Source organism: Nanorana parkeri, unplaced genomic scaffold, assembly GCF_000935625.1.
Source record: "Nanorana parkeri isolate BGI_ZX_2015 unplaced genomic scaffold, ASM93562v1 scaffold379, whole genome shotgun sequence".
In the NCBI taxonomy this organism is placed as follows: Eukaryota; Metazoa; Chordata; class Amphibia; order Anura; family Dicroglossidae; genus Nanorana; species Nanorana parkeri.
In genome coordinates, this window is record NW_017306647.1 from 1,091,613 (window position 1) to 1,110,691 (window position 19,079).

General features: G+C 48.0%; 3 protein-coding genes across 4 annotated transcripts in view; 2 read left to right on the forward strand and 1 right to left on the reverse strand.

Moving 5' to 3' along the window:
- Positions 1–6,121, forward strand: part of SEZ6L2 (seizure related 6 homolog like 2) — a 39,728-nt gene extending 33,607 nt beyond the window's left edge. Inside the window, exons 15-18 of the mRNA XM_018559141.1 lie at positions 2,589–2,629; positions 2,875–2,992; positions 3,704–3,806; positions 5,465–6,121. Of these exons, the coding sequence (XP_018414643.1) occupies positions 2,589–2,629; positions 2,875–2,992; positions 3,704–3,806; positions 5,465–5,494 (292 nt within the window). The 3' untranslated portion in view covers positions 5,495–6,121. The remainder of the gene's footprint in view (positions 1–2,588; positions 2,630–2,874; positions 2,993–3,703; positions 3,807–5,464) is intronic.
- A 3,137-nt stretch (positions 6,122–9,258) lies between these two features.
- LOC108789151 (developmental pluripotency-associated protein 4-like) lies at positions 9,259–14,106 on the reverse strand. The gene is made up of 8 exons (XM_018559086.1): positions 13,981–14,106; positions 13,845–13,904; positions 12,593–12,680; positions 11,445–11,634; positions 11,308–11,354; positions 9,651–9,690; positions 9,501–9,567; positions 9,259–9,393 (listed from the first exon to the last, which is right to left on the reverse strand). Exons 1-8 carry the CDS (start codon positions 14,104–14,106, stop codon positions 9,262–9,264), a joined length of 750 nt encoding a protein of 249 aa, XP_018414588.1. The 3' UTR covers positions 9,259–9,261.
- A 3,587-nt stretch (positions 14,107–17,693) lies between these two features.
- Positions 17,694–19,079, forward strand: part of DUSP14 (dual specificity phosphatase 14) — a 13,536-nt gene continuing 12,150 nt past the window's right edge. Inside the window, exon 1 of one of the 2 annotated variants that reach the window (XM_018559097.1) lies at positions 17,694–17,740. Coding sequence is in view for 1 of the 2 variants with exons in the window: in XM_018559096.1 (XP_018414598.1) it covers positions 17,791–17,827 (37 nt within the window). In the remaining variant the exon portion in view is untranslated. Of the gene's footprint in view, positions 17,741–17,762; positions 17,828–19,079 lie in introns of those variants that run through there. The other variant, XM_018559096.1, reaches the window with a different exon arrangement.

Sequence of the window (19,079 nt, forward strand, 5' to 3'; positions counted from 1 at the left end):
GGGGGGGGGGTTGGCGGAGAGGGGGGCGCATTGAGGAACATGGCCTTGGGGCAGCAGAGAGAGAAAATCCGGCCCTGATCACAGCCAGGCAACTAGAATGTTCATTAGAAGGTCAGCAATTTCTCACAGGATAGTCTCCTTTAAAGGAGAACTATGGGGTCAGTGTTTTTCCCCATAGTTCTCCTTGGGGTAACGGGAGGACACAAACTAGCGTCCTCCCGTTACCCTAAGCTCAGTATACCGCGAGCTACAGCTCGCGGTATACTGAGACGTCGCACCTGGAGCGGATCCCGACTTAGATGACGGGATCCGCCCAGCTGCGTGAGTGACAGCTGGCTCTGCCTATCTAGAGGCAGAGCCAGCTGTACCCGCCCCCTCCCCCGTCCGTTCCGCCAGTCAGCGCTGGCGGATCGGAGCGGGGAGAGGGGAATCCAGCCCCTCCCCATCACGGCAGAGAGCTGTGACAGGATCGGAGGTGAGCGAACGCCGGTATGTGTTCGCTCACCTCCCGATCTACTGAGCCGACCTGTGACAGTCTCATTGTCACAGGTCGGCTTAGAACTATGAGGTGAGTGGAAATCAGTCATGTCATAGTTCTCCTTGAAGGTACCTACAAATAGGGGTGAAGGATGATTAGTTAAAGGATTCTGATTAGTTTGGTCAAATTGTTAGTTTAAAGCGTAGCTCCAACCAATTTTTTGGGGGGCTTTAACTAAGTATTTCTGTGACTGTGTTAGTTTTATATCTTTTATGTTATTTATGATCAAAGTCTCACATTCCTTCTCCAGACCGATGTTGGGCTGGCAAGGATCATACCATGTCCAGTTGGGTTATCCTTCTGCTCCTAAGTCTTTTTTAATCATGGTTTCTCCCATTATGTTGGTGGCTTGGCTGTTACACAAACAGTAACAATGCTGTCCTCCAGGGTACACACTGCCTCAGTCGTCTAGCAATTGGATTGTATTTGGTGTGCACTTATGTACGGTCCTCTGGAGGTGCCTCACGTGAGTCTGGCCCTTGCATCTTATTATGGTTTTAAGGAGGGAAAAGGTTAGCCTTGGGCTACATGGGCATTCTGGAAGACTAAAAGATCCACCTCATAACTCTAAAATAGTTTTTCGTGCTACTGCAGGAGTTCATTGGGAGATTGTTGGGAGACAAGGTTCATGAGATACATATCACAGGGGTGTACATGGGAAAAAATCACCCAAGAAAGTTCTAAGTGGGCAAAGGAAGATTGGGCTGGAAATGTTGAACTGTTGGATGGACTACCTGCCCCCTGTTCAGACCTGTAACCACAGGGAGGGAGAGGGAAGTCTTTCAGCACTTCATTGGCTCTGATATGTCATGTGACCGAATGCCAAGATCTTCAGTGGAAGCTGATTCTAGAAGATTTGAAGGTGTGCCACAGTAAAACAAGTCCTTTAGGATCACCTTACTTTACTATGGCCACCAGTTAAGTGGCACCATGGCACCTTGGCATTGAAATCGGCTAGGCCTTGTTTTCTGGGAAGCATGCCCTAAGCCTATACATTACTTTACACCAGTGGTTCTCAACCTGTGTAACCTCAGGACCCACATTTGTCCTTGGTCATTAAGTCGTGACCCGAGTTGCACTGCAATGGAAAGCATGGCATTGCGGTACTGCGCGTTCTGATGTGAGCAATAGAACTGTGGGTGGGAGATGCATTTAGGGTGCCATTTAAATGGTTGGCAATGTAATGCACCGCTCACACCAGAACGCGCGGTAGGTGCAATTGCGTGGTACAGTACGTTAATGGCACGGGACTGTGCAATTAACGCACTGTACTAGTGTGAATGGGCCCTCAAAAACACTGACAGACACACAACCACAGACACATTCTCACACACTCACAGACATTCTCACACACTCACAGACATTCTCACACACACATATGCACTCCCCAAAAAAATTTAATTTAAAAAAAAATTCACCCAGTCTCCCTATCTTACGGAAACTGGAATGGATCCTCAGCCTGAGGTCCAGTGTGGACTGCTGTGCTGGAGTTCCATCCATATGTGCATTGCTTGTGCAGCTCCCTTGCACATCCTGTAGAGGTGACAGGAGCCAGAATGTGACATCACTCGGGTCCCGACACCTCAACAGGGCATGCAAGGGAGCTGTAAGCAATGCACATATGGATGGAGCTCCATCGCGGCCATAGCTCCAGCCCACCCCACCTCAAGCTGACACTCAGTATCAGGCAGCATATTTTGAATAGCTGCTTAGTTCGAGAACTGACAGTGCTGTGCTAGGGGAAGGCTGAGGAGCCTCCTACCTAGAAAAGTGGAAGGCACGCGGCGACCCACTGATCACGAGGTCGCGTTTCACCTTTGGGTCACGACCCACCAGTTGAGAACCAAGGCTTTACATATTCCAGTGCAGGTTCTCCTTTAGACTGGAGTTGGGACCACTCTGTGCAGAGGTGTCTCAGCATTGGCAAGCTACTTTCCCATTCAATTGCAAAGTACCCATATGGAGACCTCTGTTTTTATTAACAAAATATCAGAGGCAGATATGTGAAAGTTGTACAACTGCAGTAAGTCTAATTTTTTTTTTCATTTATAGTTGCATATGAGGAGCTCCTGGATGACAGAAAGCTGGAAGGTCTGATTTAGTGGATGTCTGTAGAGTCATCATTTTCTGCACAAACCTCTCACCACCATCATAACATAAGCTTCACCTGTGCCATACCATTGTTCATTGTTATACCTGACCAGGGGGCCACCACTTTGTTCATTACCCATCATAAAACTCCGCCTCCCAGGTTCGTGCTCCAGGTCACCTCTTTCCATTTCATGGTCCACTACAGGATATCACTGGGTGAGTGACTTGTCTTTGCTCTCTTCCAGTTGCCCAGACAACAGACCCATCCCACCAGATGGAAGGTGGGAACATTGCGCTAGCCATTTTCCTGCCCATTATATTGGTCATCCTTCTGATTGGTGGAATATACATCTATTATACCAAGTGAGTGCACTCCCGGTGGGATCGGCAACACTGATGCAGAAAGCTGCAGCTGGTTGAATGTATTCAGACAGGAGGGAACTGACAAGGCGGGCAGATTTATTCATAGAGATGGGCACTTGGCCCTTACCAGTGATCATTTAAATAGTGTAGCTGCAAATTTTACTCCTAGCCAATAAATCCCCAAAACTAATACACCCGAACACTTAGCACTGCCCTACTTGAACACTTAGGGGCTGGTTTATAAATCCCCCCCGCCCCCCAGCATTTAGCTGGGCCAATGCCTATATAACAGTACTACTGCCACTAGATGGCACTAAGGAGGATTTTTCTATGCAGGCTTGGGCTATGGGGCTTTTCTATACAGCCCCATCTAGTGGCAGTAGTGCCTTGTGAAGGGCATTCACCCAGCTATACACTGGATAGATAATTTGTAAATAAGGCCATTAGAATAGAATTAAGCTCTCACAAATGAAAACCTAGTTTGGTAGGAAATGAAGAAAGTAACGGGAGTAGCTGGAACACACAAAGATAGGTGGGAACATGCAAAACTCCCAGGAACAGAGCCAGATATTATGGCAGGGAGGTGTTTCCAAGATATAAGAAGCCAGTGGCTGACTCCACAGGTAAATATTACTGTTGGTGGTTGCTTTATTAAGCTGGCACTCGTATGATCTTAGCCAACTGAACATCTCTTTGTGCTTCCCTCCTCAGGTTTCAAGGAAAGTCTCTTTTTGGATTCTCCTTCCCAGCTTCCCATTCATACAGCCCCATCACCGTGGAGTCCGATTTCAACAACCCATTATATGAGGCTGGGGTAAGTGCGATGACCTGCCACTTGCATCCAGGGCCTGATTTCCCACAAGGCTAACCAAGGCCTGGCCTTGGGGCAGCAGGGAGTAGGGGGGCAGCTGGGGTGTGGAATTCCTATCTCCCGATACTTGCATCATGGGGATGTGAGTGCTGCCTTGAACATGTAATGGTCCTTTAAAGCATCCCAGATTGGAAATAGACCTTAGAGCTACCTCAGGAAACATTGGAGTGGTTGTATCTTCCAGCTGTCCAGGGAACCCCATGGAAGACGGGAGCAAACCCTGACATCCAAGGCACTTGTCCTGGGTTTTATACAAGGTGCCCCAGGATTTCTTTGCAGTGCCCTGGGTTTTCTACAAGTCTTCTACTGAGTATGACGGTTCTTTTTCTGAGTGCCCTGGTTGCTCTGATTGGTTTTCCTGTTATTTTACTCCGTGTCTAGGTCTTCCACTGAGAGCTTTTTTAGAGTGCCCCTAGTCTTCTACTAAGTGCGATTAATAGGAAAGCTGAGGCTCCAAGACCCGAATGGCATTCAAGATCCGAATTTCCGAATGTCATTTGGGAGGTCCCGAATGCCATTGGGGTCTGTGATCCATATACTACTAAAGCTGAGGCTCCCAGACCCCAATGGCAATTGGGACCTCACTAAAGCAATTCGGAACTTCGGATCCCGAATGCCATTGGGGTCTGGGAGCCTCAGCTTTAGTATTATATGTATACTGTATACGGCTCCCATGTTGCCGTAACGAACATTCGTGTTCAGACCCATTTGGATGCATTAAACCGAAAAACACATCCGATTGGTCAGAAAAGTCACATGTCCCATTCAGTTTAGTTTTTGAAAGAAAATCGGGCGTGATCCGAAATTCGGAAATGGAAATTCGATTTCCGACACATTTGAATGCATTGGGTTCCGGAAATTCGGATGTGTCAGAATTTCGGAAAGTTCCTACGAATTTTGACTCAGAATGAAACGAATCGCACATGTCTAATATAAATTAAGATTTCAACAAACACCAGCATGCCGAACTTTAAAGGTGCCGGTACAGTCTGACATACTGGTGCTTGTGGAAATCTTATATAAATATTACGGATGTGGTACCTTAAAGGAGAACTATGGGGTCAGGGCTTTTCCCCATAGTTCTCCTTAGGGTAACGGGAGGACACAAACTAGCGTCCTCCCGTCACCCTAGGCTCAGTATATAGGGGGCTGTAGCTCGCAGTATACTGAGACGCCGCAGCTGAAATGGATCCCGACAATTGTGCCGGGATCCGCCCAGCTGCGTGAGTGACAGCTGGCTCTGCCTATCTAGAGGCAGAGCCAGCTGTACCCGCCCCCTCCCCCGTCTGTTCCGCCAGTCAGCGCTGGAGGATCGGAGCGGGGAGGGGGGAATCCAGTCCCTCCCCTGTCACGGCTCTCTGCAGTGACAGGATGGAGAAGTGAGCGAGCGCTGGTATGTGTTCGCTCACTTCCCAATCTACTGAGCCGACCTGTGACAGTCTCATTGTCTCAGGTCGGCTCAGATTATGAGGCTGAGTGAAAATCACTCCCCTCATAATTCTCCTTTAACCCACCAATCTATTATATGTATATAAATTAGCATCACAGTGAAGGTCCTTGGCCCACATACCCTAACCTGCTTTTTGTGTCTTCTGTTTCAGGATACCCGGGAATACGAGGTGTCAATTTGAAGATGAACTATGGGTACAACATGGGGGCGGGTGGGGTTATACATGAGGGATATTCCAGATTATACACAGACTGAGGGTCTCAATTTACAGATCGCAATCACAAGCTGCACAGTCCCTCACCGTGCGATCGTCTGTCATGTGACCTTTCACCATCAGCCACAGAGTTCTAAACACCTGCCCTTCTCCTCAAAAGGAGCCACCGTCTTGGTCAAGACCACTATTGGCTCCGGCTCCTTGAAATAGCACAGGAAGCTCTTCTGACCAATTGTAAAAAAAACAAAATAAACAAAAAAAAACAAATTCGAGTGCGGAAATCAATAGCTCACCAGGACAAAACGTACTTTTTGTTGTGCTGGGCGCTGATTTCTAAGAAAACTGGCCTTTCGCGGGCCGTGTCTTTATCGCTTGTGCTCACCGCTTTTTCTGTAACCCGCCGTGCTTTACGGCAACGTGATGGAAACCCCTATGTGAAGAAACCATTGTGCTTGTGTTCCAAATTTTTTGTAAGTGCCAAAATTAGTCTTTTATTTTCATTTAATATTTGGAAGCACAACCCCTGTGTTGGGGGAAGTGTGCGTGCGTTTGGGCTTTTTAAATCTTTCAATTATGTTTATGGAAAAAAAAAAAGTGTTGTGAAAACTTAAAAAATAATAATAATCAGGGAGTTATTTGACCTGTATATATAGATAAGAGTTCACTCTTGGTCTACTAGAAACATGGCTGCCCTTGGCCTGCTCCAAACATGCTTGTTGGTGTCGCGTCTGTTTAAAACTCTGTGCCTTCACCCTACGATCTTCTCCATCTTTCATCATGTGACCTTCCATCCTTGTCAATGTCATTTGTGCCAAAGTAATACTGCGATGTCTGTGCTCCAGAGGGAGCTACTCGAAAACCATAAAGCCATTCAAAATCCTCCAGCGCCCAAGTCCGTTGGCCGGCCCCATTACCACACACGGTGTTGCTCTTTTCACTGTTCCTCTGCCAGAATGGGTCAGAGATTACCGCTCAGCTGTACAGCCCGCATCACAATTCTGTTTTGTTTTTTCTTTTCATTGGTTTATTTCACTTTGTCCAAGAGATTCAAACATGACCGCCAAAACCGCGCTGACGAGTGTCTGAAGAACGGGGCATGTTTGAATCTCCCGCGTCGTCTGTCTTCATCACCTTTGCTTCTCGAACTTGCTTTATTTTCAGGCAATAAAGAGCGAGATTTGTAAAACGCGGCCTCCTGTTTTATGTGCGTCTGCGCTCGATGAGAAAAGAACGATACGCCCACCCCATATGCCAAAAGGTGTGGTACCCATACTTGGTGTTAACATAAAGCCTTGCTCAATAATATTGGGATTATAGCTATATCTAAAACTGTTACATTCTTTTTAAAATATACCGTATTTTTCGCTCCATAAGACGCACTCCCCCCCCCCCCCCCCCCCCCCCAAAAGGCGGGCAAAAATGTCTGTGCGTCTTATGGAGCGAATGTGTGAGAGCTGAGGGAATACCTATCGCCCGTCGAGTAGTTTTTTTTTGTACATTTAGCCCTGCTCCTGACAAGTATAGTGTGGAGCCGCTGCTCGTTTTCATACAAGTGATCTGATTAGATCACTTGTATGAAAGGAGAAGTGGCGATCCTGTGTAGCCCCCCCCCAGCCACAGTTTTCAGGGTCCCCCGCTCCTCTGGGGGACCCGTGACCACAGCATAGGCGCTCACCATAGAGCAGACAAAGAACGTCCATTCTTCGTGTGATCGTTGAGACCGCGCCACCTATCTCAGCTGTCAGGAACTACCCCGCGTCTTATGGTCAGGCGCATGTTATGGAGAGAAAAATACGGTAATTTAAAGCAGAACTCTTAAAATCCCTTCTAAAATTAAATTCCCCCAAGGACAAATATTTTTCACTCTCGCTTATTTTTGTCACCGCATCAAACTTTAAAGGCCCCAGATGTCATTGCTACCAACACAACATAGGAGTATCCAGGGCATTGGTAGGGGGCATCATTGAGGTTCCCAGCTTCACAACCAATGCCTTCTAGGCACTTCTGTGAACTACAAGCCCCATAATGCTTTGGGGTATTAGTGATGGCAGCAGGCAAGGTTGTGGATGGGGGACAGATTTGTGAACAGGAGGTCATTTGCAAGCATGGGCAGAACAGATAGGGACGGTGAAGAGCTGTCAGTCAACTGATGCAACATGGATGGGCAGGGCAGACCAGGAGTCTGAGCAGCCCGGGACTACCCACTGCAAGCAGCACTGTTGCAATTACTGCCAACTGGAACAAACTACACAGGGGCAGTTACGCAATGGGTTGCCCCACTCATGGGGGAAAGCAGAACAGCCCTGGTCTTACAAATGGCATAATAGGGCAGTAAGCCCTGGTACAGGCTGCTTGACTACAAAAGGCTATGCTCAGGCATGGTCTGCCATGGTCACCATCAGGAAACTGGTCCAGAGCAATGATGTGCAGCCAATACTGGAGAGAGGGCATGTAGACAAGAAATGGCTAAAAGAGGCTGGCGGAGATTAGCAGCACTGAAAAGCATAAAAGTTGAAAAAACAAATATTTTTAAAAAAATGGCAATTGCTCATCATACACAGTGCCCTATCAAACTAAGTATCGTCCATTTCAAACTAAGTATCGTCCATTTCAAGTTGATATCTACTTTTAACCCTTTCGCTGCCAAGCCCTCCGGAACATTTTTCAAATCAGCTGGCCAAGCCATTTTTTAATTTTCTGCAATTTTTTCCTATTGATTTGATTTTCAACTGCTGCGTTGTTAGCGTTTGTAAAAGACCCCCCAAACCATATATTTTCTGAAAGCGCAGGTCCGGTAGGATAAAAAGATGGTGATACTAAATTTGTAGGCCGTGCGATAATTGCGCAAATGTTTCTCAAATTAATATTAAACCGATAAAAATACACAATTCAATTGTTAAAACACACCAAAATACAAGTCCATTCAGCCAATTAGAATCCATCTTGTGACATATATGGTAGAGACATTTCTAATTGGTTACTTTTGGTCACTGCTCTTAGAAATAAGAATTTAAGGTGTTAGTGCCGGACAAGGAAGGGACTCCCAATTCAATTCCTCTGAAGTCTAGCACGGCCTCTAGCACCAGCTATAATCAGGGCTGTCCAACTGGTGTGCCCATGGGCTGCATGCGGCCTGTGAGGTGGTCCGCATAGACCCGGCTACACAGTACCCAACAGAGTGGCCGCAGGGTGCCGAGTGCTGGAGTGAAGATCTATTGAATGTCAGAACTGAAAGCGAGGGAAGAGCCAATATTTTGCACAAATCATCAAAAACAGGAAAAGACGGAAATCTTCCCATGAGGACACTTGTTCTGGTGTCAACCGCTTAAAGCATTGGCATTAGATCTACTTTAAATCAACATGTATTGGCCTACACGAACAGTGCCAGGAGGAGCGCACAGTATCCACAGCAACCAATCAGAATCCTCCTTGAGCTAGTCTGGCTTCAGTAAAGTGAAAGAGTGGTTACTACAACTTGTGGCATGGGTGGGCTCAGGTGGTCAGAACATTCTTAAAATTCCAGCTGAAGCCATTAAAAAAAAAGGATGTCTTTTATTTGCCACTTTATGTGGAAATACATTAAAAACTGCAAAACGGCTCTCGTCAGAGTCAGCGAGCGATCTACGGCTTCCATGGGTAGGAAATGGGGCAATTCTGAGCAGAGATCATTGGAGAAACAACATTCCTTTTTTGTTTTTTTTACTCTGAATTTGTACTCTGAATTGCCCCCCTGCTTATGGATTTATGGGAATGGGGCTCCTTTCTTGTTTCCCCACCGGAGAGTGAACAACGGCCGGCCGGATAGGCTGTAAGACCTTCTGGGAGTCGACGTGTCCTGCGGCCATTTGGTCGAGAAGTTCATCCACCTGCAAAAAGGAAAAAAAAGTCACAACCACATTCATCAACCTAAAGATCTCATTGTCCTGAATATTTTATAATTGTATTCCATAGATGTGTACTTTGGCACTTTTACCCTTTTTGCATACTCCGGATCTTCTTGTGGTTGGAATTTTCCAGACTTGTTACGATGGCGAGATGTGCTGCAGGCAGAAAAGTCACATGACAAAGTGCTGGGGCCTCAGACGATTGGGAAAGACATTTATATCTGGTTAGTATATCTTACCCCATAGAGGTAGACTGGCCGGTGCTCGGACACGATCCATCTGCAAAACAATTAATTTCATAATATGTTTAATGAGACTTTCTACAGATACTCTGCTGCTGTTCATCGCCCAAACCCTCCAGGAGCTGCTATTAAATGTATTGTCTTATTTGCAGCCTCATGTGAAATGTTCTACAGATGGCTTTTCACTGTCAAGTAGTTTTCCTCCATTGCCCTAAGCCAGGACACAGGTCTGCTGGGCCATCTGCAGAGGATTCTGTTGTGTAACCCCCAATGCTAACCCTCCCTGAAACTCAGACCTTAAAAACCTTCCCTGTAACCTCAAGCAGAATACTAACCCACAAACTAACTCCAACCAGAATACTAACCCCTACATTTACCCTTCTTGTATCCCTCCCACTACTGCTCCCTAAAACTCAGACCCTAAACACCAACCCTCACTGTAACCCTAATCAGAATACTAACACTAACCTTCCCTGTAACCCAAACTAGAACACTGACCCACAAACTAACCCCAACTAGAACACTGACCCACAAACTAACCCCAACTAGAACACTGACCCCCAACTAGAACACTGACCCCCAAACTAACCCCAACTAGAACACTGACCCACAAACCAACCCCAACTAGAACAGTAACCCCCAAACTAACCCCAACCAGAACACTGACCCACAAACTAACCCCAACTAGAACACTGACCCCCAAACTAACCCCAACTAGAATACTAACCTCTACATTTACCCTTCCTCTATCCCTCACACTACTGCTCCCTAAAACTCAGACCCTAAACACCAACCCTCCCTGTAACCCCAATCAGAATACTAACACTAATCTTTCCTGTAACCCTAACACTTATCCTATAACCTTAACACTAACCCTCCCTGTAACCCCAACTAGAACACTAACCCAAAAATTAACTGCAGCCAAAATACTAATCCCCACACTTACCCTCCCTGTAATCCTTACACTAACCCTCCCTAAAACTAAGATCTTAGGATTGTTGTCTGCCATGATGTGAGTCACTGCAAAGACTATTGAGAACTGAATTCCTTGGTCACCACACCAGTGGCGTCACAAGGTAGGGTGCGGCCCACACCCGGGTGACACCATTGCAGGGAGATCAGGAAATCACCAGCACTCAGTAATAAAGATAAATATGTCCCTTTTATTGGACAAGAAGCATCACAGACATCCAAATAAACCATTGCAGGGGTGACATGAAAATGAGTCATTTTGGTGTCACCCCCCCTCTAAAAAGTCGGGGCACTCAGTCATGGACCGAGAACCCGACAGTGTCAGGAGAGAGGAAGGGACCCGGTGGCATACCTCATCCCGCCGAGTGAACGTCGCCTCCTCTCTCTGCCGTCGTCCACCACCAAGATGGCCGCCGGCAGGCGTCAATCAGATGGCCACGCACACGCGATGGCACAGCGGGGTGTCACCCAGTCTGTAGACTGGGTGACACCCGGCCTCGGGATGCCCCTGCACCACACCAACAGGAAGAGGAAATCCTCCTTTCACTTGGGCCAGGAGTTGAAGCTTTCAGTAGAATATTTTCTTTGCATGCTGATCCCTAGATTGCCCTGACTTGCTCCTGAATGCTATCATCATTTCCCGACCCCTTCTATTATCTTCATAAGCATCTATGACACATACCTTGAATAATGGACTTTTGCTGCAGCCGGGATTCCTTCTCCTGATTTCTAATGAAAACAATTGCGGAAATCATTCAGTCTATATAAATCGCAGCCGTACAGGAATGTAGTTTATACCCTCCGGATAGTATAACTGACCTCTCCATGCAGTCACTACATATGAGGTTGTCCTGAAGCCCGGGCGGAGTGGAGACAGAGGAAGGAGTCAGGTGGAGAGGGGTATAGGAGCCACGACCGGTAAGGCAGACCCGGCCACAGCGCAGGGTTAGGGGAAACCAGTGGTTGTAGGTCAGCTGCTGCCCATGCACCACACACCAGCCTCGTCCTCCTGCAGAACAGAACATCAGCAATCATTGGCCACACCTTCACTGTTCAGTAAATCATAATGAAGAAACACTTTACATACCAGAGAAGGACGGTGCCGGGAAGATCACAACGCAATATGGATTACCAGAGAGGCAAGCACTGCACTTCTATACCCACACCTTCTTGTGGCATCAGGAGTAGGCCGCCGGGGGACTCTCAGCAGTGATACTTCATACATGCCACACATTTATACTTGGGTCCTTTCCTTTATGGAATACCGACCTGATGCTTGCAGATCAAAAATAAGGGAAGATCACACACTATGTCCTATAAAAACTCTATGCCTGGATCTGCACTTCAGGTCCACTTGGCTGGCTTTTGCATGGACTGGCCCTGGAGTAGGTGTTCTATCATATACAGTACAGGCATGCATGTCCTGGGCGTCGGGAGATAGGAATTCCACACCCCTGCTGCCCCTCTACTCCCTGCTGCCCCTCTACTCCCTGCTGCCCCTCTACTCCCTGCTGCCCCGCGGCCGGGCCTTGGTTGGCCTTGTGGAAAATCCGGCCCTAATCATATACCAATGTTTACAGGAATTAGGGCTTCCGGCACGATGTGTTGCCCATATACACGCAGCATTCTTGCCATGGGGATTACAAACCTGCGTACGTATCTGGGAAATTGGGTACAACAGCACTGGGTATGGTGCAATAAAAAAAAAATGCAATGGGCTGAAAAGGGATCATGGGAGGAGGACTTTTAAAAAGGAATCTGTCAGGTTAATATGGAGCGGACATTAACATTTTAAAGTACATGTTCCAGGGCTGATATCCTCAGCATGCACCTCAACAAGCCAGCGATGACGGCCTCCACGCTGCTTTCCTGACAGGTACCCTTAAAAGAAAACCCTAAGGCACCAACACCTCTGCTGGTGGGGTTCATTTGCTATGTATAGGGTCAGTGCAGGAAGAAGGTCTTACCTGGAGGCTCTGGATGGTTTTTAGCATCCTGTGGTGGAGGTGGAGGAGGTGGAGGAGAAGGTGGAGGAGAAGGGGTCCGAGGAGACTTCTGTCAGAGAAAACATGTCATCAATATTACAAGAGGAACAGATCTGGAGAAGTGGGGTGAATGGGCTCATGGCAGATGGCACATTCACAAAGTGTCAGTTACACCCAGATGAGCAGAATGGACCCCTATCTACACAAAGGGTACAACTGGTACAATGCGCAGGACTTAGAGGCCTAGAAAGGCGGCGTTACCAAGGCAGCGGTGGAAGTGGTATGTATGACAAAGGTGGGTATAGCATATCCGAGCACATGACACAGAGGAGAACACTGCAGTTGTCAAAGGCAACTAGGTAGGTGCCGCAACTCAGAGGTGGTCATTTGTGGATGAGGACCACTTTTGGATTGTTGCTCTGATTCGGAGGGTCCCAGAACAAGGATATACCAACACCTGAAGGTCCCAGAACAAGGATATACCAACACCTGAAGGTCCCAGAACAAGGATATACCAACACCTGAAGGTCCCAGAACAAGGCACACCAATACTTGGAAGGTCCCAGAACAAGGCTCCCCAATACTTGGGTTTCCAGACCAAGGACACACCTTGACACTTGGAGGGTCTCAGAACAAGAGGGTCTCAGAACAAGACACATCAACAAGACACATCAACAAGACACATCAACAAGACACATCAACAAGACACATCAACAAGACACATCAACAAGACACATCAACAAGACACATGGAGGGTCCGACAACAAGATACAGGGACACTTTGGTGGCCCCACAGCAAGACAGACACCTGGAGGATCCCACATGAAGAAACATGGACACAGGGACCAAGAACAAGACACGACAACACTTGGAAGCTTCCAGAACAAGGACACACCTTGACACTTGGGGGGTCTCAGAACAAGGACACACCGATACCTGGGGGGTCTCAGAACCAGGACACACCGATACCTGGGGGGTCTCAGAACCAGGACACACCGATACCTGGGGGGTCTCAGAACCAGGACACACCGATACCTGGGGGGTCTCAGAACCAGGACACACCGATACCTGGGGGGTCTCAGAACCAGGACACACCAACACTTGGCAAGTCCTAGAACAAGGACAGACACTTGAAGGGTCCCCCAACACAGACTTACAGGTGGCAAGGCATCAGACAATGGAACCCCAAAAAAAGTGTTCACAGATACGAGGAGCATCTTTTGGTTGGACTTACTTGGCTGCTGTTGGCGGGTTTCTTGAAGTGGTCCTGCAGCCTCTGGATGAGATCCGTGTTCTGTGGACAGAAAGAGTTAAAGTTCAGCTTTTGGCCTCTTCTATCTCGCAGCCCCACCGAGAAGAAGCCGCCTCACCTTTCCCCCTCCATGCAGTCCCAGCTTCTTGCAGTATTGCTGCAGCTGAGCCCTCTTCATCAGCTCCACGGAGGAAGGGGTTAAATCCAGCATTATCAGGGGGGTGCTTTTTTGTTTTCGGGGCATGGCGGACGTAGCAATGGCTGCAAACACACAGAGCATGGCATAGCAGGTTGAGTTGTATCTGATTGAACTTACTAATCAAAGTGTTTGCCACTGGAACACACAACCAGTTTCACCATCAGCAGCAAACACATTAAAGAGAACCTGTCACCACATTATACTCAGAAAACTAAAGATAGCTTTGTGGCAATTCAAGGGCAAGATGGACACTTCCAGTGTAGGATTCTGCCCTTTCCCCTTCCCCTACAATATGAAGAACACCCTCAAAGTAAAACCAAAGCCAAGACTTTTTTTTAGCTTTGGATAGAGGGTTAAAAGCCCTGTAAACTTTTTTGCCATCAGTGTCCCATTGTTAGATTTCCCTTCACTTCCTGTCTGATAGCCACAACAGGAAGTGAGAGGAAATCCCTCCAAAGAGCAAAAAAAAATCCTAGTTGGTCAGAAGGATCACCAGAACTGGTGTCCCCATGGGAAGGATTTCCCATCTATTGCTGTTCTGGTGAGAACCCAATATTTGGGGTTTGTACTCGCTTTCACAATGGTCGCCAGGGCGAATCTTCCGAACTGGGGCAAAGGCAGCAAGAAAAAAAAAACCTGACAGGGGTCCTAATTCTTCTCCAAAGCAAAACAATGTTTGGCTTCAGTTGCACTTTAAGGTTGCCCAGGGAAACGATTGCATTGCCAACAAGGGCAGCCGGCTTACTATGCAAGGGGTTTGAAGGCTGGCCCATGTTACAGGGTGACAACGTCTGTCTGTATGGATGGATGCATGGATGGATCCATCTATTGATCTCATATCCATCTATAGATCCATCTATTGATCTTATATCCATCTATTGATCTTATATCCATCTATTGATCTCATATTCATCTATAGATCCATCGACCTCACAATAGATCTATCTCTACATACAGATCAATACATTGGTTCATCATTTCACCAACAATCGATCACAGACTCACATGTCTTTCTGCAGCACCCAAATCTTAGCTTCTCTCTATGGAGGGGGAGGGGAGACCGGAGAGACATTTATATCCTCACCTAATTAGCGGCAGCCAATTAGAGTAAACGTGTCTCCAGCTGAGTCGCCCCCCCTCCCCTTCCTGTGATAGTAATATATAGGTGTCTTGCTGACATTAACGCACTATGTGGCCTGAACGGGGGGAAAATAGACTGCAATCTTTCTTGGGGTGCCCATGCCTTGAGCCTAATCAATGCAGATCAGTGTACCTGGTATGAGCCCTAAGATAACTCCATCGGTTGCTATGAGTAACAGCAACTTCCCCCTCTGTCTCTTTTGGGATAATTGTGTTGCCCTTGCGTCACCTGCATTGGGTTGCGTTGCTGAATGCAGGGTCCATGCAATAAGAAGCCGGAATCCATTGTTTCCAATAGGCTCCGTTTCGCGGCAATATGTTGCGCTGGGTGATATTGGTGATAAAAGATGCGCTGTGACGCGCTGTGCTGCATTTAAATGCAGCACGTTCCATTGTCACGCAACGCACACCTACGCAGTATGGTTGCTGTAAACTGGACCTGTTTTACACAATGGATTTCAGCTTGTCGTCCTTTGGCTGGGCCTACGTTCAGTGACAAAGCCTAACAGACGTGACGTGAATGGGGCCTAGGACACACTGCAGGAGACAGTCGGAGTCTGGGGATGAACAACAGGACATAGCCAGGGGTCAGCACCATTATGAATGAATGCTCCCGTTACTACCTGCCGTGAGTAGCAAAGCACCCCAGGTTGTGCACTAGGGGTGGGTTCACCCACGGGCAATCAAAACAAAGTGCACTTATCCTTTAGGCCCCTTTAAGGTGACATCACCTCTCCCTCCCAGTGCGCAGAGGGATAGTGGCTGGACTCAGCCTCGATTTGTTTACATCTTCTGGTGTCCTCCGTTTGTTTACATCCTGTGGTGTCCTCCGTTTGTTTATATCCTGTGGTGTCCTCTGTTTGTTTACATCCTGTAGTGTCCTCCATTTGTTTACATCCTGTGGTGTCCTCCGTTTGTTTATATCCTGTGGTGTCCTCTGTTTGTTTACATCCTGTAGTGTCCTCCATTTGTTTACATCCTGTGGTGTCCTCCATTTGTTTACATCCTGTAGTGTCCTCCATTTGTTTACATCCTGTGGTGTCCTCCATTTGTTTACATCCTGTGGCGGATGTTGCCTTCTCCTGGCCATACCTGTGCAGTACATCCCCTTGACATGAATCGGGCTCATCTCCCAGCCAGAAGATGGAGGTAAATAAACCCCATAGAAGTCAATGGGGATGTACTGCACCGTTGTGGCCACGATAAGGAGACATCAACCACAGGATGTAAACAAAGGGAGAATGTCACAGGATGTAAACAAATGCAAAGCCGGGCCCGTTGGAATGCAATAAGCATTCATCTGTGCACTGTAGAGCCCTCCGTTTGTTTACATCCTGTGGAGTCCTCCGTTTGTTTACATCCTGTGGCGTCCTCTGTTTCTTAACATCCTGTGGCGGACGTCTCCTTCTCCTGGCTGCTCCTGCGCAGTACATCCCCTTGACTGCAATGGAGCTCGTCTCTAGGCAAGGAGATGGGGGTAGACAAAACCCAATAGAAGTCAATAGGCATGTACTGCGCAGGAGCGGCCAGGAGAACAAGATGTCCGCCGCAGAATATAAACAACCAGCCCACGCCAGGCCCATCAGAACATGGTCACCTCCATACTGGGAAGGAGTGGTGGCGTCATCTTACAGCGGCCCTTTTCGCTCTTCCTCCTGCAGAAGTGTCCAAGGCAGCTGCCTTTGGGACCTACCCCTCGGCCCAGTCCTGCATGTATACAGAGAGCAGTATAGATAATCCTGGACTGCTCTGGGAGTCATGCCTGTGGCAATATAAGGGGGAAGCTACAATGCCCACCAATAAAAGGAGGGATTCAATGTAACGGAGGTATATACACTGACCACCCATGTAACAGAGGTATATACACTGACCAGCAATGTAACAGAGGTATATACACTGACCACCAATATAACAAAGGTTTACACACTGACCACCCATGTAAACACTGACCACCAATGTAACGGAGGCATATACACTGACCAACAATGTAATGGAGTTATATACACGGATCATTAATGTAACAGAGGTATATACACTGTTGCTATACTCAGTATCCCAAGCAGTGCCCCCAGGTGGCGTACATGTGTAACCACTGGCAAGGTTCATTGTTAATTTTGACCATGGTGCAATATTGGTGGGCGGGGTTTGCGTATGAATTAGCTGTATTTACATATGCATGGGCGGGGATTGATTCATATATAAATCTTATTGACAACCAGGGGTAGACCATTGAGAAGCGGGTCGGTCCCGGCTGGTATGCTATGTCGGGACACACATGGGCAGTATACAGATATTGATGAATTGGTATACATCCTACAGAATCTTTATTGTTGAGGACATCGATAACGCACACGCGCAGACACCGCGTTGCCCAGGCAACGTCCATGACAAACGTAATCACGGCGTCATGGCGGGCGGTGATTGGTGGCCTCCGGCAGGTCGGAGGGGGTGTGCGGGGCCGCTCCGGCAGTGATTGGCTGAGCCCCGGACAGTCGTTTGGTTAACCGTTTGTGTGCTGGTCCGGCGCCCACCCAGCAAGGTAACAGAGAGGAGGAGAGGGGTGTGTGCGGGGTCACCCGGAGGAGGAACATGTCATCACACTCCCACACACTGCACCCGCTGAGGGGTAATACAAGGGGTAGAGCGGGGGAGGGTTGCAAGGTTGTGCATGGCAGGGGGTGCATGTATTGGGGTACAGAGAGAGACTTGGGGTTGTACTGTGACCAACTGTACACCTGAGACCAGTACACCTGGGCAGGTGACACCTCCAGAACACTGTGTATACTGGGGTAACTGGTATGTACACCTGAGACCAGTACACCTGGACACGTGACACCTCCAGAACAGCGTGTATACTGGAGTAACTGGTATGTACACCTGAGACCAGTACATATGGACAGGTGACGCCTCCAGAACAGCGAGTATACTGGGATAACTGGCATGTATACCTGAGACCAGTACATCTGGGCAGGTGACGCCTCAAGAACAGTGAGTATACTGGGATAACTGGCATGTATACCTGAGACCAGTACACCTGGACAGGTGACACCTCCAGAACAGTGAGTATACTGGGGTAACTGGTATGTACACCTAAGACCAGTACACCTGGACAGGTGACACCTCCAGAACAGTGAGTATACTGGGGTAACTGGTATGTACACCTGAGACCAGTACACCTGGACAGGTGACACCTCCAGAACAGTGAGTATACTGGGGTAACTGGTATGTACACCTGAGACCAGTACACCTGGACACGTGACACCTCCAGAACAGCGAGTATACTGGAGTAACTGGTATGTACACCTAAGACCAGTACACCTGGACACGTGACACCTCCAGAACAGCGAGTATACTGGGGTAACTGGTATGTATACCTGAGATCAGTACACCTGGACAGGTGACACCTCCAGAACAGTGAGTATACTGGGGTAACTGGTATGTACACCTGAGACCAGTACACCTGGACACGTGACACCTCCAGAACAGTGTGTATACTGGGGTAACTGGTATGTACACCTGAGACCAGTACACCTGGACACGTGGACACAGAAACCTCTTTCATCTGATGTCTTGGTATAGAGGGGAAGCGCTGATCATGGTGATGTAACCGGAAGGTTCCACTAAACCATTGCAGGGGGTGCACGCAGAATTCAGGAGCCAGTCAGGTCAGTGTATGGTTAAAGTAACCAGGAACGTAAGGCGAGAAGAATGGGAGCGGCTCCCAGCAAGTCTGAGCAGGAGCTGACATGTTTCAGGCGGGGTTGTCATGGGACGCGGCTCGCTCTTTGACACGTCTGCGCTGATGTATGTTGAACTTTTCACTGGTTGCAGCTGATTGGCTGAGTGAGGAACAAGGCCGCGGCACCTCCTGGGGGGGG

Bases quoted from the DNA above. Each gene is read 5' to 3' on its own strand.
- LOC108789151 (XM_018559086.1), bottom strand. From the start codon at position 14,106: ATGCCCCGAAAACAAAAAAGCACCCCCCTGATAATGCTGGATTTAACC. The intron at 9,691-11,307 runs GTATGTGTCATA...ATTGTTTTGCAG, and splicing joins GCAAAAGTCCATTATTCAAG to ATGGATCGTGTCCGAGCACC. The intron at 9,394-9,500 runs GTAAAAGTGCCA...TCCTTTTTGCAG, and splicing joins ATCCGGAGTATGCAAAAAGG to GTGGATGAACTTCTCGACCA.